At 49.3% G+C, this 24,001-nt stretch overlaps 2 protein-coding genes across 3 annotated transcripts in view; one reads left to right on the forward strand and one right to left on the reverse strand.

Moving 5' to 3' along the window:
• LBR (lamin B receptor) overlaps window positions 1–1,735 on the forward strand; it is a 54,208-nt gene extending 52,473 nt beyond the window's left edge. Inside the window, exon 14 of one of the 2 annotated variants that reach the window (XM_040430562.1) lies at window positions 233–1,735. In XM_040430562.1, the coding sequence (XP_040286496.1) occupies window positions 233–393 (161 nt within the window). In that variant the 3' untranslated portion in view covers window positions 394–1,735. The remainder of the gene's footprint in view (window positions 1–232) is intronic. The other variant, XM_040430563.1, reaches the window with a different exon arrangement.
• A 3,762-nt stretch (window positions 1,736–5,497) lies between these two features.
• DNAH14 (dynein axonemal heavy chain 14) overlaps window positions 5,498–24,001 on the reverse strand; it is a 188,592-nt gene continuing 170,088 nt past the window's right edge. The window contains exons 81-88 of the mRNA XM_040430564.1: window positions 18,565–18,764; window positions 18,306–18,487; window positions 17,671–17,867; window positions 17,308–17,420; window positions 15,924–16,066; window positions 13,731–13,870; window positions 13,472–13,618; window positions 5,498–5,880 (exon numbers count right to left, since the gene is read on the reverse strand). Of these exons, the coding sequence (XP_040286498.1) occupies window positions 5,680–5,880; window positions 13,472–13,618; window positions 13,731–13,870; window positions 15,924–16,066; window positions 17,308–17,420; window positions 17,671–17,867; window positions 18,306–18,487; window positions 18,565–18,764 (1,323 nt within the window). The 3' untranslated portion in view covers window positions 5,498–5,679. The remainder of the gene's footprint in view (window positions 5,881–13,471; window positions 13,619–13,730; window positions 13,871–15,923; window positions 16,067–17,307; window positions 17,421–17,670; window positions 17,868–18,305; window positions 18,488–18,564; window positions 18,765–24,001) is intronic.

The following is a 24,001-nucleotide window of genomic DNA, read 5'->3' on the forward strand; positions in this document are numbered from 1 at the left end:
TGTTATTTTATTTCATAGCAGTTAGTGTCATGGGACAAACTTTTAATTCACTTGGACAACCCCTGTGAGCCCCTGGTAGGCTTGAATGTTTGCTTTTATTTAAGGCCTTTGCAGGCAGTTCTTGTGTCCACTGGCTCCATAGTGAGAGCAATATTCTGTATATATGTAAAGTTACTGATCCAGGAAATTGTTTATAACGTACTGGTGACTAGATGTTCCCTTATTTCTGTAGGATTTAATGATGTTTTGCCCTATTTCTATGGATTCTTTCTCACCGGTCTTCTCATCCATCGAGTGAGCAGAGTCGAGCACCAGTGTCGACAGAAATACAGTCACGACTGGGACAAGTACTGCCATCTAGTGCCTTATCGTATACTCCCCTATGTTTACTAGAAAGGCAAATGTTTATAATATATATATTGAGGTTTTTATTGCTGAAGCCATTTGTAAATTTCATATTTTGTATATGATGTCTTTTTTAAAGTTATTTTTTTTAATGCAGGTTGAATGGATATAATGCTTTACAATTGTATCTTATGTGTCATAACTTTGTTTTCTATAAGATATCTTCTTAGTAGGAAAGAAGGTGCCCCCTCCAAACTGTATTAGTTGTGAACTCAGAAACCATATTATAGAGTTATAGATATCCTGTGATAATGTGTGCATCTAGTATAGGTTGCACAGGAGCATAAAGATTGCCATATACATGCGATGGGTGTATGCTGATTGTGTACTCAGCCATAAGTTATCACTCCTGATCTCATCCAGGGTTAGCCGAGCATGCATGTGCTCTCAGTAGGAAAGGGGGAGAAAGCCACAACCATACTCCTCTGGTAGCAGCTCATCTCCCAGAGGACAAAAGGATTGGGCAGTTGAAATCCAACTTGCTTGATGCCTTTGGCCCCCAACATGTGCTGTCAGGGTGAAAATCAGGAGGCCCTGTAAGCAATAGATGGGCATCCACTCCTGCCAAAATTGGTAGGTTCAGCTGACCTGCATGTGTTCTGTATGGACAGCTTTAGTTTCTCATAATCCCTTTAGAGCAGTGTTCCCCAACCTGTGCCTCTCCAGCTGTTGCAGAACTACATCTCCCAGCATCTGTTGGCAGTCTTCATTGGTTGTGTGACTGTTTTATAAAATCTTCAGAGTATAGTAAATCCTAATAGCAGAGATTGGGATCTTACTATGCATACAGCTGTTTCCTATACAGACAGCCTGCAGCTGTTTCCTTCAGAGCTGAGGAATGAAATGCCTGATGTACTTGCCCGGTTTGACCAGTGCATGAACTTGGTATTGGTGCGGGGACGATGCTAACAGCCTGTGAAATGAGCAATTACATTCACCTCGTATGGAGCACTTGACAACATTCCTCTGAAATATAAACTCCTTGACAAACCCCGCTGTGGGTTTCTCAGCACAATTAATGTGAATTGGATTTTTACAAAATCCTATGTACACAATGGAAGGGTAATCTGCAAATTGCAGGTTTCAAATTTAGTGCGAACCCTCTCTTCTGGCACAAACTCCACCAACTGCAATGTGGAAGACTGAATCCGTGGCTAAATCTGTAGGGTTTTAAGATAATTTCTGAAACTGCGAATATCCACCGCTTGTGTACATGGCATATATGTTAATCATAATCAGTTTTACATTATACGTTTTTGTTTTTTGTGCCATTTGATTTTCATTTACATTTTTTTTTTTTATTACATTGAAATGAGTGGTCCTGTGGAGTTCTACATCTCCCTAAAGTTTTGCTTACATTGAAGGAGCTGAACCTTCCCAAAGCCCCTGTGTGAGGACAATAAAAGAACATACACTTACCGTTTAGAGAGCTTGTCTGAGATTTTGATATTGGTGGCTTCTCCTCAGGACTGGTCATCGGCATCTTCCTAGGCCGGTGACGTTATGTCATCATTCAGCAATACCAAGCGCAGCTGCCATACAATGCACGGAGCGGTGTTTGATAAACAGTGAGGAGGCAGCGGAACTCGCCAGATTGGTAGGAGTCAGACCCTCGCCAATCACATATGGATGACCTATCCTGAGGATAGACCAATATCAAAATCTCAGACAACCCTCCCCCCACTGTTGCCTCTCCAGTCCTGACTGCTGGTCTGTCTTTACAGGCTGCAGCATCAGCGTGGTCACGGCATCTTGTAAACACAAACTAGAGAAGACGACTGGAGCAGCAGCGTTTTCATAGATTTACTTTGACAGATGACTTATCCTCTGGATAGGTCATGAGTATCTGATCGGTGGGGGGGGGGTCCGACAGCTGGGACCACTGCCGATCAGCTGTTTGAAAAGGCAGCAGTGCCTAGGCCAGTGACTACATGTTCATCGGTCACGTGACTCAGATGCAGCTCAGCCCTGTAGAAGTGAATGGGGCTGAGCGCAATACCAAGCACAACCACTATACAATGTACGGCGCTGTGCTTAGTAAGCACAGAGAAAGCGAGGCGCTCACAAGAGTGTCGGTGCCTTCTGAAACAGCTGATCATCTGGGATCCTGGTAGTCGGACCCCCACCAATCAGATACTGATGACCTATCCAGAGAATAAAATCTTGGAAAACCCTTTCAAGTTGGACCATTTTAAAGGAACCTCTATGACCTCAGCTCTGGAGGATTTTAGTACTGGTCTATTAACCTATTAGACACCCATGTAACAGAACGAACTCTGTCGGTATCAGCCACAGCAAGCTGAAGCCATGTTCCACTTCCTCTGATTGCGGCTTCTGAAGCTTTGCTGTTTTTAGTGCAGTGGCTATTTTGTTCTGGCTAAAAATAACCTCACGTCTATGGGGAGTTTTCTTATTTAACTTTAAGACATAAGGTTTTGTGTTGTGTGCCTACTTTTAGCATTGTTCTTGACCAGCGACATACTGAGCCTTCTAACCACTTCTAGCTTGTCTGTGCCTGTATCCGGCACAGTGTTTATGCCGATTGGAGCATGTTCACCGGTGAGTAGGCATTAAGCTCCCCTACACATGAGTGCACGCTCGCCTCAGTTAAACTTGCATGTGTTCTCAGTTGGAGTAGAGAAGTAAATCACTGCCAAACACCCCCAGCAGCAGCAGCCTATCTCTGAGAAAAAAAAAAATGATCAGGCATGTTGAAAGCTAACATGCCTAATCCTTTCCTCCTATAGCTGCCCTCAGGGGAGAGTCAGGAGCCCCCATAAACATATAAATGGTCAGCCGGGCCCGCTGTAATTGGTGGGTTTGGCTGATATCTGGAACTGTTCAGATGCACTTAGTTTAGCTTTAGTAACACGCTTTCTCAGGTTGCTCATGCACACTTTGGGGGCATTCACGCCTGTATTTGTCATTCCCTGCAACAACAAAAATAGGCATGCTAACAAATGTCAGGACGTGCCGATCCGCAAAATGGATACGGTCGTGTGAATGCCCCCCTTAGTTTCAGTGGTCCTCATTTACCAAACTGTGCCACACACAGACTGGCCTGTAAGAGCTCAGCTTTCAGCTGTGTTGTTATTGATTGCTCTGGGCAACAAGGCCAGTTTTCTTTTAGGCCAGGTTCACACGGCAGAGGCTCCAGTAGGGGCTTGTGTTGCACATTCTGTCCAGTAAGATGCTGGAAAACTGGTAGACTCTATTGGACCCCCATTGACTATACCAAGCACAAATCATTTTCCTCATAAGAATGATCTCGTGCTTTCATTTTTAGAACTGAACTTAAAAATGGCCGGTGTGAACAAAGCCATAGTGAGGCCTAAAATGTGCAACTAAAAGGAAACCAATGCAGATTCTACTTGTATTAGAAGGCTGCACTGAAGATGTGATGGCGATTCTACCTCTAACCTGTTGTACACTGTGAGCCTGTGTATTGACTTTACATATTCTGACCCTGGTTTTGGTATATTTAGCTGTGTGATTTTAGTATGGACACTGATCTGTTGACTGTAAATGATCCTATTCTAAAGGGACAGTATTCTGCCCAAATAGCGTGGTGTCCGGACCAGCACCTTGAGGAGCTTCCTGCACTGGCTGTGTACAAATGTGAGATGTAATATGTGAATAGTTCATTTTACGTTTTTATAAGTTTTATGTAAATTGTATAATTAAGAGTTCTGCAACTTTCTAATCGTCTGCATCTCTGTGTTTACACCACTGGCTGTGTCACAGGTGACATACCATCTGCCGCTGTAAACCGACCACTACCTACTACATGGGGGCGTTGGCTGCACTTGTATCCAATCCTCTCTGAGATGACTACATCAGCCATGCAGTTCTCTCTCCTGTCCTGATATATTTTAGGTGCACTAATGCTCTGTAACAATCCCCCACCTGTAAGAAGTATTGGATCTGGACAGATTTTCAGCCTCTGGATGTAAACGAGAGTTATCCCATTCATTGGGATAACCAGCATGCAGAGATCTTGAAAATGGTGAATAATTGAAGCAAAAGTATATTAGAAAGTTACAGAATGTTTATGGGCTTACACCACCAACATCATTTATTGATATTGGTGGTAGACCAACCTCTAGTCACTAAAACTAAGGGGCCGTGCCCCTCGCTCAGCTATTCTCGGGCAACCCTTTATAGTCTGTGGACTATGGGAACTGAAGAGACACCGCACAGCAGCCCCTTAGTTTTAGCACCTGGTGGGAGTCCCAGCCGTTGGACCCCACTGACCTTATCCCGTAAATGTGTGTATGAGAACCTCAATAAGTTTTAAGAGACTGGGAATCCTTTTAAAGGCTGAAAATATTAATTTTCTTTTTTTACTTGCGATGTTTGCCGTTAATGTTTTTTTTTTTTTTTTTATAGAAACTGGTGAATTATTATATTTGCTAAGCATTAAAATTTTCACAAATGTTCCTAATAAAATGTTTATAAGCCGTGGTTGCTGCGTCTTATGTATTGTCCATCTCATGTATCACCCCCATTGTCCTTTTAGGATTCCCTCTCCAGATGTAGCGCTGTGCAAGTATCGAAGTATATACCTACATACACTACAGAAACCTGAAGGGACACTCACATTACTCATGTATGCTATAGACATGAAAACTGACATTCAGTTTATTCTGACGCTTGTCCCCGCCTGCCATTGGCTGCTCCCCCGACACCGGATGTTTTCATCCGTGTACAGAGAGAAGCGGCGGTGTGGGGACCAGGAGCGGCATGGGCAGCGGGGTAAGTATATTGGAGGGGGGGGCGTGGGCGCTGTTTGAGACATTGGATAACCCCTTTAGGTATTACATTTTATTACATGAGTCCTGTGGTTTACGTACCACGAGATATGGGAAAGGATTGATTAAAGCCAGTGCAAGACAAAAGTGAAGTAGACACCCAGGGCATCAAGTCAGATTCCATGGTTGTCTTGGATTACTCTGCACTTTTTTTTTCTTAATAAAAATGTGTAATTAATTTGCCCTTTTCTATATAAAATTAAAGGTCCTTTACCACCTATCAGTAAAATCTGCTTTTACTGTATTACTTTACAGTATATGGGATAAAAATGTGAATCCAATACTCTACTAAAGAAATCGTAGTAAGTTAAAACAAAGGTAAGTCAGAGAGAGAAGTCTTTACAGCTTGCATACCTAAATGAAGGATCTGAGGGGGCGGAGTGGTGCTGGGCTCCCTGTGTCATGCTCCGCCCCTTTAGACCCTGCACTAAACATTGTCTATTTATACATTGTGCCTGGGGTGTTAATCTGGTATTTGGCAGAGCAGAGCGGCGCCTCTTCGGATCCAGTGATTGGGTCGGACTAGACTTGGTAAAGGCACGCTTGTTATGAAATTAGTGGAATGTCCGGTGGAGGATAAAGTTCCAGCGCGCTGCGGAGTCCTGTACAGCGGGCACTCGTACACGTAGACCGGGCTGTGTTCTCCTGCTGCGGTGTCCACCTGCTGGGGAGGGAAACAGTCATATTCTCTTACAGAACTGATAACTGCAGGTTTAAGGCTAATTTCATACAAGCAAGTTTTCTGTCTGGATGCGTTCCGTTTTCTGAACAGACAGCATCCGGACTGATTCCTGACCCATTCATTCCATAACCCAGCACATGAGCATCAATTTTATCTGATTGTCTTTGGTTTCAGGAAAAATTGCAGCATGTTCTATATTGTGTGTTTTTTCACGCGGCCCTGGCCCTATAGAAGTGAATTGGACTGCGTGAAAAACAGAAGGCATCCGGATGCAATGTGTTTTTCCACTGATGGTTGCTGGGAGTTGTTATTCTTCATACACATGTAAAAATGATGCAATCCAGGAGAAAGAAAAAAACTTTAAAGGGGTTCTGCAGTTTGTTTGAGAAGGCAGCGGCGCTCGATGAGTGCTGCGGCCTTCTCACGGTTTACCTCTGGCCCAGTGATGTCACGACTAGTATCAACTGGCCTGGGCGGGGCTAAGCTCCATTTAAGTGAACAGAGCTTAACCGTGCCCAGGCAGGTTGATACTAGTCATGATGTCACTAGGCCTGCAGTAAACAGAAGGCCGCGGCGCTACTGGAGTGCTGCTGCCTTCTCAAACTGCTGATCGGCGGGGGTCGGACAGATGCTGATTATCTATCCAGAGGATAGATCATCAGTTAAAACAAACTTCAGAACCCCTTTAAGCACTGAGCGCAGTCGCAGACAAAACTGATTGAACGTGTGCGCAAAACAATCAGTTTTTCACAGGAAGAGAGCCTGACACATTACAGATTGTTATACCAAAAGACACGGAAAGTCGTTAGTAGTGTGTTTATAGTGTAATGTTTCTAGCATCAAGATAAAACTTCCATCAGTTTCTGCTTCCATGTGTCCCTCTTGGTGCTGCTGGGAGCTAAAAAAAAAATCAGCCTCCTTCCTCCACTGGTAGCTGACAGTCGAGAGTGACTTAGCATGTGCGACCAGCAATACTTGTTATGTAGACGTTGCTATACACTTTGGACACCAGGTGGCACCATACTGTGTGTCTGTTTTAACAGCATGTAAATGCCAAATATGCCTAATTTTTTTGTGGTATATGTAATGAATGTGACATTTAATGGTTGGAAACCTCCTCTAACATTTTCTACCCTTCTGTTCAACCAGGGGATGTGGATGAACAGATGCATCTTGATTTTCAGCTGTATATGTATAACATTGCTAGATATACATCGGTAACCTAACATATTTCTGGGTTTCATATACAGCTTGTGTTTCCTAGCTGATCAGCTCTGCCGGGTCCTAGCGGACGGAGATCAGCTCTGCCAGTGACTGATGTCACCACAGCAAGCTCTTTTTCCTTGGGCTCCTATGGAAGCCCCAGTTACAGTTGAAAAGTGCAAAAAAAAAAAGTGTTACAGTTCCCCGGAGGTATTTTATGACCTTTTTAGAGGACACAGGTATCATAAATACATCTAAAATAAAGAGTTAAAAATAGCCACGGACGCCCTGTTCACACAAAATTATACATTTTATATATCAAAACAACCAAGAGGGAACCCCCTTTATTACTGTATTTTTTGCCCCATAAGATGCATTCCCTCTGTGGCATGGGGGCTGGTAAATTTATGTTGGTGTCAATTTGTTAGGGCTACAATTTGAAAATAAGTCTTTTTCTCGCTCATATCATTGGGGGACACAGGACCGTGGGTATAGCTTGCTGCTGCCACTAGGAGGCGACACTAGGCTGAAAGCTGTTAGCTCCTCCCCTGCAGGCTATACCCCCCTCCAGCCTGGAGAGAGCATATCAGTTTTTAGCTTAGTGTCGTAGGAGGCAGACCTCCCTGCTTTGCAGGGTGGCATTTTTATTTTTTCTTCAGATTTTTATTATTTTTATCTTTAATTCACAGAATACTGGAAGGGGGCACAGGGTCGCCTGCGTCCCTGTATCCCCGGGAGGCTGGCCGGTGTATCTAAGTCACCGCCTTGCCTCCCCCAAGAAGGCAAAGTGGACCAGGGCAGCCTCGCTCCCCTGCTTCCCCCCAGCAAGAGGGCCACCCTCTCTTCAGCCCGGACCCCTGTCGCATGGTGCCAGTGGTCATAGGGTGGCCCTGCTGGTGTTGCATCATAGGGTGAAGAACACAGATGAAGACAGGTAAGTAATCTGCTTCATCCCCCTAGCTGCAGGAGAACCTCCTCCATCTCCCCCCCCCCCCCCCCGCCCGTCCGATCTCCGGCCTCACTGCTCTCGCCGCACGGCCGCTCTGCGGCATATCGGGTCTATTTATTAGAGGCGGCGGCATAGCACACATTACCTTTTAGCCGCAGCGGTTCCAGTACCGCTGTGGTCAGGGCCGGACATGGGGAACATAGGCATTCTGACCTCACTTCAGCATTAGGCTGCCGTTCCCGGGCTGGAAGGGGGCGTGGCTTGCCGGGCCGGAAGGGGGCGTGGCTTATTCTCCCACCCTGATTCAGCTTCCTGATTTTTCCTCGGCGCTGTGTGGGTAGGACACCGGACCTGGGACCTCCATACCGGTAGGCAATCGATACCCCCATCCAGCAGGAGATTTGACCATGTCTGACCCCCACCAGGCACCCTGTAGGACCACTTACTATGCCTGCTCCTTATGTTTGGAGAAATTCCCTCGTGGTCAGTCACTATCACTGTGCTCTGCATGTCAGAAACCTGCACAGAGCCATCCCCCTAGGGCACAACAGCCCGCAGAAGCCCTGGAGCGGCCTGTGGGGGAACCAGACTGGGCAAGGTCCCTGTCACGGGCAGTGGAAGACCTCTCAAAAATTTCCCATTCCACCCTTTCATTGCTGGGTCGTTTGGTAGAGAAATCACCACCGGTGCAACCCGCACAGTCGCATAGCGCACAAACCAGAGGCAGACTTACTAGTAAGCGCCCCAGAGCAGGCACCCATTCCTCCTCTGACGCCTCAGCATCCCCCCCTGCTCCTGGATCCCATTCACAGGCGTCCTCCCTTTTAGGCGACGCACTGTCAGAAAAAGAGCTTGGGGATTCGGATGCAGATATGGATCCGGAGCACTCTTCTCAGATTGCATCCATGGTGGATAGCCTGATATCGGCAATAAGGGACACCTTCCAGGTTCAGGAGGACCTTCCCTCCACTAGCCAACAAGGGGTGTCATTTCTGCGTACAAAGCAGAACCCCAAATCGTTCCCATTACACAACGATTTTTCTATCGTTGTCACGAAGGCTTGGGACCAGCCAGGTTTGCGTTTCATTATTCCGAAACGCCTAGACCTACTCTACCCTTTTCCACGCGAGTCCGTGGACAAATGGTCCCACCGAAGGTGGACCCACCGGTTGCTCGCTTGGCAAAATTCACTACCATCCCGGTGGCGGATGGCTCGTCCCTCCAGGATCCAGTGGACCGCCGCATAGAGTCACTCTTAAGTCGATCTTTACGGCGAGCGGTTCGGCATTGCGGCCGATTTTCGCCTCTGCCTGGGTAGCCAAAGCAGTTTCGGAGTGGTCCCTCCGTTTGAACTAGGACATAGCGTCCGACCTCCCTCCCGCTGAACTTCAATCGTCAGCGCTCCAAATTTCTCAGGCAGGGAAATATTTCTGTGAAGCGGCTCTGGATGCTGGGACTATGATCGCCTGTTCCTCAGCTCTCGCCACTTCCATCCGCCGGGAGTTGTGGCTCAAGGCCTGGAAAGCCGATTCCTCATCTAAGCGCTCCCTGTTGAGGCTTCCGTTCTCGGGGTCTCGGCTATTTGGGTCCAAATTAGATGAGATTATTTCGGAGGCTACGGGTGGAAAAAGCACCCATCTGCCCTAACCCAGGGCAAAGCGGCCTTTTCAGTCCAGAAATTAATCTTCTCGCTTTCAGTCCTTTCGCCGCTTTTCGGGCACCCGTTCAGCACCCACCTCAGCGGCGGGTCCGCCCAATCAGGATCGGCGGAAAGGACTGTCCTTTAAGCCCCAGCAGGCCTGGCGTCTGCGGCCTCAGCAGCCTCGCACAGCCCCAGGTAAGCAGCCTTCAGCATGAAGGTTTGTCCCCACCCTCACAGGTGGGGGGGGGCGTCTTCTCCTGTTTCAGGAGATTTGGCACGCCCATATTCCGGACGCATGGGCGCTCGAGGTTGTCTCCTCGGGCTACAAAATAGAGTTCAGGTTTCTTCCCCCCAACCGCTTCTTCCTCTCCCAGCCCTCCAGGGATCCCATCCGGGCCGCGGCTCTTTTGCACGCAGTCCAGTCACTTCTCTCACGGGGGGTGATTTCCCCTGTTCCCTTGGAGGAGCGGTTTACGGGTTTTTATTCCAACCTGTTTGTGGTCCCCAAAAAGGAGGGCGATGTGAGGCCAGTGCTGGACCTAAAACTGTTGAACCATTATCTGCGGGTTCAAAGGTTCAGGATGGAGTCCCTCCGTTCCGTGGTTGCTTCACTGGTGAAAAGGGAGCACATGGTGTCCTTAGACATCCAGGATGCATATCTCCCCATCGCCACAGCCCACCAACGGTTCCTTCGATTTGCCATCCAGGCAGCTCATTACCAGTTCGTCGCTCTGCCATTCGGTCTGGCGACGGCTCCGCGAGTATTTACAAAAGTTCTTGCCCCTCTTCTGGGGATTCTGCGGTCCAGAGGCATTACTCTTCCCCCGTATCTGGACGACATCTTAATCAAGGCACCTACAGCGGCTCAATGCGAAGAGAGTCTTCAGATTACGATGAGCACCCTCACTCGCTTCGGGTGGATTATCAACCTGAGGAAGTCATGCCTGTCTCCCACCACTCAGATCAGATTCTTGGGCATGACACTGGACTCCGAGGCTGCCGTGGTGCGTCTACCACTGGACAAGAGATTGGACATTCAGAGGACGGTGCGTCTGCTCATTCAGCGCCGCAGGGTGTCGATTCGCAGCTGCATGCGAGTACTGGGCCTCATGGTGGCCTCCTTCGAGGCGATTCCATTCGCCCAGTTCCACACCAGGGATTTTCAGAGGCTCATTTTGTCCTCCTGGGACAAGTCCCGGGATTCTCTGGACCTCAGGATCTCTCTGTCCCACCCAGTGCGCGCGGCTCTTGGCTGGTGGATGGTACCGGACCACCTGTCCTCGGGGAAGTCCTTCCCTCCAGTGTCATGGACGGTGGTCACGACCGACGCAAGCCTCAGCGGCTGGGGAGGGGTCTTCGGTACCCGGACAGCCCAAGGCGTTTGGTCTCCGTCGGAGTCCAAACTACCTATCAATATACTGGAGCTCCGGGCCATCTACCTCTCCCTCTGCCATTGGACCCCCTACTTGCAGGGCCGTCCGGTCAGGATACAGTCGGACAACGCTACAGCGGTTGCCTATATCAACCACCAAGGGGGGACTCGCAGCGGGACGGTGATGAACAAGGCCGCAAGGATTCTGCAGTGGGCGGAAGCCCATGTTCCGGTGATCTCGGCTATATTCATCCCGGGTGTGGACAATTGGACAGCGGACTTCCTCAGCCGAACGACGGTGGACTTGGGGGAGTGGTCTCTCCATCCGGAGGTGTTCGAGGACCTTTGTCTCCGGTGGGGACGCCCAGAAGTGGATCTGATGGCGTCCAGGCTAAATCACAAACTCCCGTGCTTTCTGTCTCGTGCAAGAGATCCGATGGCATACGACGTGGACGCCCTCGTGGCTCCGTGGGACAACTTTACGTTTCTGTACGTGTTCCCTCCGTTACCACTCCTACCTCGGATCCTACGCAGAATCAGGATGGAGGGCATTCAGACGCTTCTGATCGCCCCAGACTGGCCTCGTCGAGCTTGGTACTCAGAGCTCATTCTTCTTCTGGGAGACGTGCCGTGGCCCCTTCCACTCAGGCCCGACCTGCTCTCACAGGGCCCAGTCTTCCACCAGGGTTTAAATACGCTACGTTTAACGGCGTGGCTATTGAAACCTTCCTGTTGAAGCAAAGAGGTTTCTCCGATGCGGTTGTTCGCACGATGATTAGGGCTAGGAAGCCCTCCTCCGCCAAGATCTATTATCGGACGTGGGAATCTTTCCTCAAATTCTGTGAGGACAGGGATCTTCCTCCCAGGCAGTTTTCCCTCCCTACGGTGCTGGCTTTCCTTCAGGCGGGTTTAGAGCTGGGACTAGCTCTGAGTTCGCTGAAAGGTCAGGTTTCTGCTCTTTCCATTTTTTTCCAGCGTACACTGGATGTGTTGGGTCCGGTCAAGACTTTCATACAGGGAGTGGCTCACACCGCAGTCCCTTATCGGCCACCGTTGCATTCCTGGGACCTGAATCTGGTGCTGGTAGCGCTCCAGTCCGAGCCATTTGAACCTCTGCGATCAGTCTCCCTTCGCATGCTTTCATGGAAGGTTGCGTTTCTGGTTGCAATTACCTCCATCCGGCGGGTGTCGGAACTGGCGGCTCTCTCGTCCAAAGAGCCCTTCTTGGTGTTTCATCAAGACAAGGTAGTACTCCGGACAGTGCCGTCCTTCCTGCCGAAGGTGGTGTCGGCGTTTCATGTTAATGAGGACATTGTTCTGCCCTCTTTTTGCCCTGAGCCTTCTCATCCTAGGGAGGTGGCTCTCCACCGTCTGGATGTGGTACGGGCCTTGCGGATCTACCTGGCAGTGGTGGCCCCTTTTAGACGTACGGACTCCCTGTTCGTAATCTCGGAAGGTCCTCGTAAAGGTTTGGCAGCCTCGAAGGTGACGATTGCTCGGTGGATTAGATCGGCCATTGCAGAGGCCTACCACTCTAAGGGCAAGGTTCCTCCTCCCGGTATCACGGCTCACTCTACCAGGGCGGTCGGGGCTTCTTGGGCTCACCTTCACCACGCTTCGGCGTCTCAATTGTGTAAGGCAGCGACTTGGTCCTCTTTACACACCTTCACGAAATTTTACCGAGTGCATTCTTTCGCCTCGGCGGATGCTGCTCTTGGCCGCAGAGTTTTGCAGGCCGCAGTGTAGTGTCTTACCGGAGGGAGTTGGTTTTGTTCTGGGCCAGTGGTTGTTTCCCGCCCCGGGGACTGCTTTAGGACGTCCCACGGTCCTGTGTCCCCCAATGATATGAGCGAGAAAACGAGATTTTTGTGAACTCACCTGTAAAATCTCTTTCTCGCTTTATTCATTGGGGGACACAGCACCCACCCATTTTTTCTTTTATTATGAGGCCAGTGGGTCCGAGTTGCCATTTGGGGCTGGTGTCCGGTTTGGTTTTTTTGTTGGGCAGTGGTTGTGTTTTGTTTCGGTACTGTTTCTCCTACTGCTGAAGCACAAACTGATAGCTCCTCCCCTGCAGGCTATACCCCCTCCAGCCTGGAGAGAGCATAACAGCTTTCAGCCTAGTGTCGCCTCCTAGTGGCAGCAGCAAGCTATACCCACGGTCCTGTGTCCCCCCAATGAATAAAGCGAGAAAGAGATTTTACAGGTGAGTTCACAAAAATCTCGTTTTTTGTGGTTCTCCCTCAACACAACTAAAAGGTAAAACAATAATAATAAAAAAAAATACAATGACGTGTCACCAAAAAAACTCCATATGGTTCTCACTGAGCACTATCTGATTCTCCTCTTTTCACTTTAAATTAACCATAGTTTTGTTTTTGTACATTGACAGTGTCATGACACCTACCATGTATGGAATGAAGTGGATTTGAGGCAGTGGGTAAAATCTTTCCTCCTCTTCACATTCCTCCAAGACCTGTGTATTGGGGTTCCATTGGGCACTGTCCAGGAACAGTCCAAAAACCAGGATCCCTTCTTGAGGTGGAGAGGAATCCTAGTAGAGGTATATATATATATATATATATATATATATATATATATATGTGTGTGTGAATTGTATGATGCAGATTTTATACCATGGCAGTAAATAGATCAGATAGACTTACATCAAAGGCCATATCACTGAGGCTTTGGTCCGGGCCCCATACGTTACTTGTTACAGGTTGCACTTGGTGTCTGAAGGTGAGGGAGTCCACAGACACGCTTCTTATCCGCGCATAGTTTTGTAAAACGGCTGTCAGAAAGCCTGTAAGAAGGTGATAATATTTATACAGACACCATGAAAACCCTGTGTACACTGAGCTCCCCCTTGTGGTGGCAGTAGGCAGCAAACATTACTCTTGTCAATGGAAGCAGAAGGAAAAGAATGGACCTTCATAAAGATGCAGTTGAGCCCCATTATTTTGACCACCAGCTAATATCCAGAGTAACCGCCATGTGCAGCCCAGGCAGCAGATAGATGGGCCCAGAGTGACTCATACAGAAAGATCACAGAATAGCGTGGCCTAACTGGGAGGAAATGCTCAAACCCCAAATACTGTAGCGTATTTATAACCGGGGGAGCAGTGACTCATACAGGGCGACATACACTGTCAAGTCACATTATTCTGACCACCAGCTAATATCCAGAGTAACCTATAAGGTCCTGGTAGGTTGTCACAGGTATCTGGAGCCATGCTGACTGCAGTGCATCCCACAGCTGCTGGAGGGGGTGTGGGGGGAGATCTATAGAGCAAACACGACTCTCGAGGTGGTCCTACAGATGCTTAATTGGGTTCAGGTCTGGGGATATAGGGGGCCAGGGTAGTACTTGGAAGTCCTAGTTATGCTCTTCCAACCAGTGTCAGTCATTTCTAACCGTGTGACGTGTTGCATTGCGCAAAAATCCCATCCGCCCCAGGGGAGACAATCAGCATGTAGGGGTGTACAAGATCTGCAAGGATGATTCATATCCAAATTGGTCGAGAGTGCCTTCCAGAGAATGCCCCGAAACACTTCCCCAGACCATAATGCTGCCCCCACCGGCTTGTGTTGTTCTAGCAATGGCTGCAGGGTGTTTGTTCTCTGATGTTTCTCTCCTAACACGCCAAAGGCCATCCGTTCCATGAAGCAGAAACTCATCGGAGAAGACAACCCTTTACCAATCAGTGGAGGTTCATCTCCGATACTACCGAGACTTTTCTGCTGATGTAGCTTGGTTAGCAGAGGTGCTTTGACTGCCCGTTGCTTCGGAGCCCCATACACAGTAGGGGTCGCTCGCTGAACTTCTGTTTTAGACACACATCTGGTGCCTTCTGGGTCATTTTGGCAGTGATGTGCTCCACTGTAGTCTGTTGGTCCGCCCTCATAGCCGACATTCACCATTCACATCAATAGCATGTGGTGCTCCACAGTTTCCACATCGCTTATTCACAATGGGGCCATGGTCACCATACATTTTCACCACAGCAGCAGAGAACAGTTCACACTGCGCAGGTTCAGAAATACTGCCACCTGGGGCCCTGAAATCCCATAATAATCCCTTCCCTCAACTCTGATAAATCGCCACTTTTACCCATAACAACAAGGGAATTGTGTGCAGCCAGCCTATCACAAACCTCATGTACCCACCGAGCCAGCTCAGCACACCTCATGTACCCACCGAGCCAGCTCAGCACACCTCATGTACCCACCGAGCCAGCTCAGCACACCTCATGTACCCACCGAGCCAGCTCAGCACACCTCATGTACCCACCGAGCCAGCTCAGCACACCTCATGTACCCACCGAGCCAGCTCAGCACACCTCATGTACCCACCGAGCCAGCTCCGCACACCTCATGTACCCACCGAGCCAGCTCAGCTCACCTTATGTACCCACCGAGCCAGCTCAGCACACCTCATGTACCCACCGAGCCAGCTCCGCACACCTCATGTACCCACCGAGCCAGCTCAGCACACCTCATGTACCCACCGAGCCAGCTCCGCACACCTCATGTACCCACCGAGCCAGCTCAGCTCACCTTATGTACCCACCGAGCCAGCTCAGCACACCTTATGTACCCACCGAGCCAGCTCAGCACACAGGACTTCCTTCATCAGCTACCGATGTCAAAAGTAGGGAGTGGTCATAATAATGGGGACTCCCTGTGTGTTATGAAACTAAGTGGTGACCGGCCTCTGAATAAATAAGTGATATTCATATATGTCCAAATGTTTTAAATGTAATAATCTTGAAGCTGCTTTTATTCATGTGTGTTGGAGCCCCCGTTACTCTCGAGAATGCCACCACACAACCCTAAGATTTCTAATATGTTCTCACCTTGTGGAAAGAAAAATGCCGGGAGCCAGAAGCTGCTTGGTTCCTCTCTGAGCTGGGTCGTAGTGACCTTATCAGTTTTCTGGGAAGAATTCGGTCTGGAATATGTAAATGTCTTCTTCTGGAGGCCCAGCTGGTCACCGAACCTGATTACAAAAACATTGCAGGATAAGACCATAGTTCACATTATGCATCGCTGCCACACCACTGCAGCAAAGGTGACACAGAAATAGGAGAGGTGATTTCTATGACAAAACATGGATATGACGAGCGGTCTGATCAGTAGGAGGGTCGACCAATCACATACATCCGGCTGCATCTCCCACTCATTTTACAAGACCATGGACATCTTTGCACTGAATTCATTTGCTTCTGAATTGCAAAATTAAGCAACTCTTTAAAGTTGCTATAACTCTTTTCCTGCTGTCTGATATATATATATATATATATATATATCTTCTGTTTCTGGTGGTCCTCTCTGTGCCCCCACCTCCCTTCTCTTAGTGTCGGAGATAGCAGGAGGAGGATGTTGTACAGGACAGATCAGAGTGTAGAGAGGGGGAGAAAAACCCAAGGAAGACTGCTCACACAGACAGTTTGCAGGGGAAGGAGGTAGACAGCGGAGCACTCATAGCTATGCGATTCTGTCTACACTACCTAACTGCAGAAAGAGGGGGAATCATGCAATCCTCAGCATGTGTCTGCAAATACAAGGGAGAGGAGATCCCTCATGAGCTGTAATTGGGAAATCAGTCCAGGGATCAAGCTGTGCTGATACATGACAGCTAGTGAAGACAGAAGCATCCTGGACACACAGATCCAACATGTATTACTGGGATGGATATATCCACATGAGAAAAGTCTTTAACCATGAACAGGTTGCAACCTGAATATCATGAGGGCTGAAGATTGCAGCCTAAAACTTGGTGCAGCGTTTGTCATAGAGGTTAACACCCTTTAAAGGGGTTTTTCAAAGTTTTATTTTATATTTTTTTCAATTTGGCACTGAGCGGGGGACTGTGTAAAATAAAGAACAAAAGAAACTCCCCTTTTCAGATGTCCCGCTGCTGTTACAGGTCATCCATGTGACTGCTGCAGCCATTCCCTGGTCTCAGTGGTCACATGCAGTTGTGTGCCGGCAGAGGTTACATGAATAATGAATAGCACACAACTACAGGTCCACCCAGGAGATTTAAAAAGGTATGGGAACGACCACACAGCGGTCGAGTACCACAAGGCCATACGGGCCACTGCTGGCTCTTGTTAAACTAATGAGATCACACTGTTTAGTTGGTCTGCATTAGTTAACAAGGGGGGGGGGGGGGGGGGGGTTCTAGCCGTCAGACGTCCACTGATTGCTCAGTGCTGTGCAGTAATGTCCTCTCACCTCTCCTGTGCACATGCGATCACTCGTCTGGACCACGATGCAAAAAACTCCAGCCGCTGAACAAGGTCGTCGACCCACGACCCCAGCAGCTTACAAGATTCATAGGAGCATTGCTGAAATACACAGTATGTCATATATGAGATGTTTCCTGTAACAGCAAAATCCTGTGAGCGCCCCCATTAAACAGCGGTGTCCCATTGTACCGCCCTACAGCAGGGATGGCCAACCTGAGCCTCCCCAGCTGTTGCAAAACTACAGTTCCCATCATGCCCGGACAGTCTACAGCAGGACATGGTGGGAGTTGTAGTTTTACAACAGCTGGAGAGCCGCAGGTTGGCCATGCCTGGCCCTACAGCCACTAACCTGCCATAGCGTGGGCACCTTCAGGCTCGCCAGAGCGTCGTACACGTCCTCTAACCCTCTATTCAGAATCACCTCTCCCCTTATAGCCTGCTGCACGGCACAGAGGGAGCTGTGCATGACGGACAGCAGGTGATTAAACCGGTCGATCTCCTGGCGCAGGACCGTCAGCAACGCAGAATTGATCAGGGGGTCATAACCTGCAAACAGAAACCAGCTGTGATATACTCCACTATATGGCGGTTTTATCAAGTGTTACCATGCAGGCAGCCATGTGAGGAGACCTTGCTGTTCGCCTAGTAGCTGAGGTGGTGACAGAGGAAACGTACCCAAGGGTGGAATAGAAACTTTTTTTTAACTCACAGTTCCTCGATAGTCCACTAGGTGTCAGTATTACTACAGGACTTAAAAATGCATCTTTTTTTGTTTTGTTTGTTTTTTGTCTGCCTTTCAGAAGCACTACCACTCCCAGCATATGCCGTTACCTAATCTTCTAGCATCATACTGTGACTAATGAGGATTGCCACATACAGGTAATCTGCTGCAAGTTGCGAAATGAGCGATATTTAACCCTTCATGACCCATACTTTAATCTGTTTTGTCTATGTCTCAAGGACTCATATTACTAAGCCGGATACCTTTAGCATTTTTCACAAGCGCTTCCCATGCAGGTTCGGTAAGCAGGTTAGCGAGCGTACGCCGGTCATGTGTTTCGGCCGTGGAGCGCTCCGGGGACGTTTTCCCTTCCACCGTCTCAGGTAGTTTAGCAAGGATGTTGGTGATCATGTCCTGCACCATCTGATCCTGACTGTATTCACTTCTGCAGGACATCGCACATCATTAGATATCATCCGCCATGTTTACTGCAACACATCCGCCTCCAGTGTGACTACCGACCTGTGCGCAGTGTGATCTGCGCTCCTTCTGGACTGCATGATCGCTATAGTATCCAGGAAGGCGTGAGCATGGGACGTCAGGTACGCTCTCTCAGCGTTGGGGTGCATGCCGAAGATTTCAGGGTTGTCGGTGTCGGGGAGAGAATTCACATAATCTCTGCAGTCCTGTAAGGTTGCATCGTCTGACAAAGGATGATAAACCTGGACACAAACACAATGGCGGCCGTCACTTCTACACTTATATATATATATATATATATATATATATACACATATAGGCCTCCTGCACACGACCGTATGGCTTTTTCAGTGTTTTGCGGACCGTTTTTCACAGATCCATTGTTCTGATTTTTGTTTCTGCTGTGGTTCCGTTTTTCCGTATGGCATATACAGTATACAGTAATTACATAGAAAAAATTGGGGTGGGCATAAAATTTTCAATAGATGGTCCCGCAAAAATGTAACGGATACGGAAGACATACGGAGTACATTTCGTATGTGTTCTGGGTTTTTTTGCGGACCCATTCACTTGAATGGAGCCACGGAACGTGATTTACGGGTAATAATAGGACATGTTCTATCTTTCAACGGAACGAACAAACGGAAATACGGAAACGGAATGCATACATACCGTATACGGAACGCAAAAAACGGCCCGTAAACGGGGGGAAAAAACGGTTGTGTGCAGGAGGCCATACACACACAGCATAATACTATTAATCTGGCATCATATGTGAAAAGACGTTTGGAAGCCGAAATCAGGAGTGAATTGAAAGTAGGAGAGAAAGTATAAGGCCCCTTTCACACGAGCAAGTTTTCCGCGCGGATGCGTGACGTGAACGCACAGCACCCGCACTGAATCCGGACCAATTCATTTCAATGGGTCTGTGTACATGAGCGTTGTTTTTCACGCATCAGTTCTGTGTTGCGTGAAAATCGCAGCATGTTCTATATTCTGCGTTTTTCCCGCAGCCCTGGCCCTTATAGAAGTGAATTGGGTTGCGTGAAAATCGCATTATATCCGGAAGCAAGTGCGGGTGCGATGCGATTTCCACTGATGGTTGCTAAGAGATGTTGTTTGTAAACCTTCAGTTTTTTATCACGCGCGTGAAAAACGCATCAAAAAGCATTGCACCCGCGCGGAAAAAACTGAACAACTGAACGCAATGGCAGACAGAACTGACTGAACTTGCTTGGAAAGTGGTGCGAGTTTTCCTGAACGCAACCGGAGCCAATCCGTCACGCCCGTGTAAAAGAGGCCTAAAGGACAGATCTGACTTCTCTTCTTTTTTTTATTATTATTCACTTCCCTTACGTCCTCAACAGCAGCACAGATGGGGTTAACTGCCCCTGTGGACTGGTAGGACCGGCGGAATTTTAATGAGCCCAAGAACCAATAAACGATCTTCAGCTCCCTGAAAGGGAGGAGATCACCCCCCAGCCCACCGTGTTTTTTTCTGTCCTCTGGACAGGTGGACTGGCGTGTCGCTCCCTCTCTGGGAGCTGAAGATTGCTTAGGGGTTCTTTTCCCCTCCTTAAGCTTAGCTCGCTTTCTATGGATCTCAGTGCCTTTATTTTAGGCCTGATCATGGCGATTTCGGTCTGGGGTACCGTCGGGGAGAGGGGGGCGTCCCCTCCCCTCTTCTCTCATCATCTGTAGACGGTGCTCCGTCCCTCCGTTACCGCATGTGTGCGGCGCTATGGGCGCCGCCATTTTCCGGAAGTGACGCGCCCTAGGTGCGCTACGTCACTTCCGGTTTTCCGAAGCGTTGCGGTGATGTATAAAACTCACCTTTCTTTTAAACTGGCTCCCTAGAAGGACATCCTGGACTTAGGATTAGTCTGGGGAGACAATTTTCGTATAGGTAGAGCCAGTATAGGCTCTGGTTTTTCTACAAGAAAAAAAAAAAAGGGAGTGGTGCTGATCTCGTTTCAGGAACCCGCCCATTGGGCGGGGCTTCCTCCTTTTAAGCGCCCAGAGCCCATCAGTCAGTGCTCTGGTTGCGTTGCTTTCACAAGTTAGCTCCAGAGCGCTCCTGTGCTTTGTGATATTCCTGCAGTATTTCTTTGCTTGGGTTTTGTACTTCCTCTTCTTTCAGTTCTATTTCTTCTAGTGCTGGTGGGCCCCCTTAAGGTCTGGTTTTCTCCACCTCCTGATATTGTAGGTGTTATGACCTGTTTTGTTTCTTCCATTACAGACTATGGCTTCCCCTAAGGAGCAGGATCAGCGGAAGGCTGGGGCCAAGAGGAAGCATTTGGCATGTTACGAATGTAACACACCCCTAGATGACAGCTGTCCTTACTCCAGATGTGAGAGTTGTCGCACGGCATCCACGGAACCCACGATGCAGGAGATGTTCCAATGGACCAAGACATACGTGGATGATTCCATCAAGGGAGTAGTTCAGCTGCTTAATGAGAGGCTACCAGGTCCCTCTCAGACTCCCATGGAGGTGGTCGCACAGGTCGAAAGACCTACCCCATGTTCAGTGGGGTCTTCTTCTTCTGAGGAAGAAGAATCTACTTCTTGCTTTTTCCCTCCAGAAAAGACGCAGAAGTTACTCAAGTCCATCAGGTCGGGGGACCAGGATGTTGACATGGGGGAGTCCTCCGATCCCGCCGGTCGGACACAGCGTGTCTTTAGAGCGGATGAGACCCTCCTCTCTGTGATGCGCACAGAGTGGAAAAAGCCTGAGAAGGGTCCAGTGCTTACCAGAAAATTCAGACTCATGTACCCGATGGCTAAACCCTTGGTGGAATCGTGGGGTTCCGTTCCCAAGGTGGACATGGCTATAGCCAAGTTGTCCCGGCGCACTCTAGTCCCTGCAGACGATGGGTCTAGCCTGCAGGACCCTCTAGACCGGAGGGCAGAGTGCACCCTTAGGAGGGGTTACGCGGCGGCCGCTGCCTCCGCATCTACTTCCATTGTGGCCACTGAGGTATCCACCTATCTACGCTCTAGGCTTAATCAAATCCAGACGGATGTGGACCAGAGCGTATCAAGAGACGACATCCTGGCAGCCTTCAAGTCAGCCAACCTGGCTATGGACTTTTTAGTTGATTCCTCCCAGATGCAGCTGAAGCTGGCCGCCAAAACTATGGCCCTAGTTTCAGCTGCCCGCAGACCACTCTGGCTGAAACCGTGGATCGCGGATAACGCATCCAAGTTTAACCTTTGTGGGCTCCCCTTCGAACCAGATAGGTTATTCGGGTCCGAATTGGACAAAATAATGGAGGGGCTCTCCGATAAAAAAGGGAAGAGCCTCCCCCAGCAGCCCTTTCGGGGACGCCCCAGACAGGAAAAGAAGGGCGGAAGTCGTCCTGGGCAGCAGTCTAGGCGCAGAGATTGGGGGGGGGGCCGTCTCGTAAAGATCCGAGACGCCCCCGCAAACCCACCAGGGAGGCAAAACCCTCCTGACTATGGGCCTCCTCGAGGCTCTTGGATAAGCCCTGCTGCCCCTGCAGTGTCTCCTCTAGATTTTCCCGTACCCCTCCCCCAGATTCCCGTGGGGGGCCGTCTTACCCATTTCAAAGACTCTTGGAGCCGGTTGATTGCAGACCCCTGGGTCCAGGACATAGTTTCCGCCGGGTACCGGGTAGATCTTATCTCTCTCCCCCCAGAGAGATTCATCGCCACACGAAATTTCGGGTCTGCCAAACAGGTGGTCCTAGAATCTTACATTCAGGACTATATTTCCAAGGGAGCCCTAGAGGAGGTACCGGCAGGGGAGAGGGGCCTAGGGATTTATTCACCAGTGTTCCTGGTTCCCAAGAAGACAGGAGATCTCCGGATGATCATCGATTTGAGATTCCTCAATCGATTTATAAGGAAAACAAGGTTTCGCATGGAAACCATAAGGTCAGTCAGCCATATGCTCAATCCTGGGGACGTCATGGCTACTCTGGACCTCAAGGATGCGTACCTTCACATTCCGATCCATTCCGCTCCCCGGAAACTCCTCAGGATCGCGGTCCAGATTTCAGGGGTTTTCAGGCACTTTCAGTTCGCCGTGCTTCCCTTCGGAATCTCTTCTGCCCCCCTTATCTTCACCAAGGTGGTGGTTTCGGTGGTGGCAGCTTTGAGACTCCAAGGACTGACTATTATTCCTTATCTGGACGATTGGCTTTTCATAGCCTCTTCAGTTCCGATCCTTACCCACCATCTTCAGGTCGCAATCTCTTTTCTCTTCCGCCCAGGCTGGATTATCAACTGGCAGAAGTCGAATGTGAGCCCATCGACTTCAATCCATTACTTAGGATTCGTGGTCGACTCTGTGGAGATGTCCCTCCGGTTGACTCCAGAAAGGAGAGCGCGGATTCAGGACCCGGCAAAGGTCCTTTATGTCCCTCGTCGAGTCTCTATCCGGACTCTCATGAAGATGCTGGGGCTCGCGGCTGCGGATGCGGTCCCTTGGGCGCTATGGCACCTCCGTCCTCTTCAGTCGGAGGTCTTACACCTATGGAACGGCAGCCCTGCGGGGCTAGATTCCCTGTGCTCCCTGTCCGGTCAAACCCGAAATTCCCTCAGATGGTGGTTTCAGCTACCAGCAGGGAAGTCTATGACCCAACCAGCTTGGGTCATATTGACTACAGACGCGTCCCTTGTAGGCTGGGGCGCTCACCTGGACGGATCCCCAATTCAGGGATCTTGGTCTCCTCTGGAGCGGCATCTTTCCTCCAATCTTCGCGAGATGCGAGCTATCCGGCTAGCCCTCCTTCACTTTGCGCCTCAGATCCGGGGCAAAGCAGTGAAAGTCCAGTCAGACAATATGACTGCAGTTCTCTATATAAACAAACAGGGAGGCACAAGATCATTGCCCCTTCTGTCAGAGATCGGGGTAATTCTTCGGTGGGCAGAGCTGAACCTTTCCCATCTATCTGCCGTTCATATTCGAGGCTCCCTCAATATGATAGCGGACCGCTTAAGTCGAGGATTACCGACCATGGAGTGGTCTCTGCATCCGGAGATCTTCAGGCAGCTAGTTCACAGATGGGGTATGCCAGAAGTGGATCTCATGGCAACCAGGTTCAACGCCAAGGTGATGAGGTTCTGTTCCCTCTACAGGGAAGACAACCCCCTGGCGATAGATGCTCTGTCAATACTGTGGAGGTTCAGGCTGGCTTACATCTTCCCTCCCTTTTCCATGATACCGAGGGTATTGATGAAAATCCGTCAGGATCAGGCCTCGGTAATAGCCATCATACCGTTTTGGCCCAGAAGATCCTGGTTTACCCAGCTCATTCAGATGAGTCTGGGACAATACTGGAGACTCCCCCCGGAGCAGACCCTGGTGTCGTGGGACACTCACCTCTGCCTAGATCTGCACAGGTTCAACCTGACAGCCTGGAGGTTGATCAGTCCCTTCCCAACATAGAAGGGCTTTCCGAGTCGGTCCTGAGAACTTTGTCGCATTCCCGAGCAGAGTCTACAAAGAAGG

Source organism: Bufo bufo, chromosome 4 (genome assembly GCF_905171765.1).
Source record: "Bufo bufo chromosome 4, aBufBuf1.1, whole genome shotgun sequence".
In the NCBI taxonomy this organism is placed as follows: Eukaryota; Metazoa; Chordata; class Amphibia; order Anura; family Bufonidae; genus Bufo; species Bufo bufo.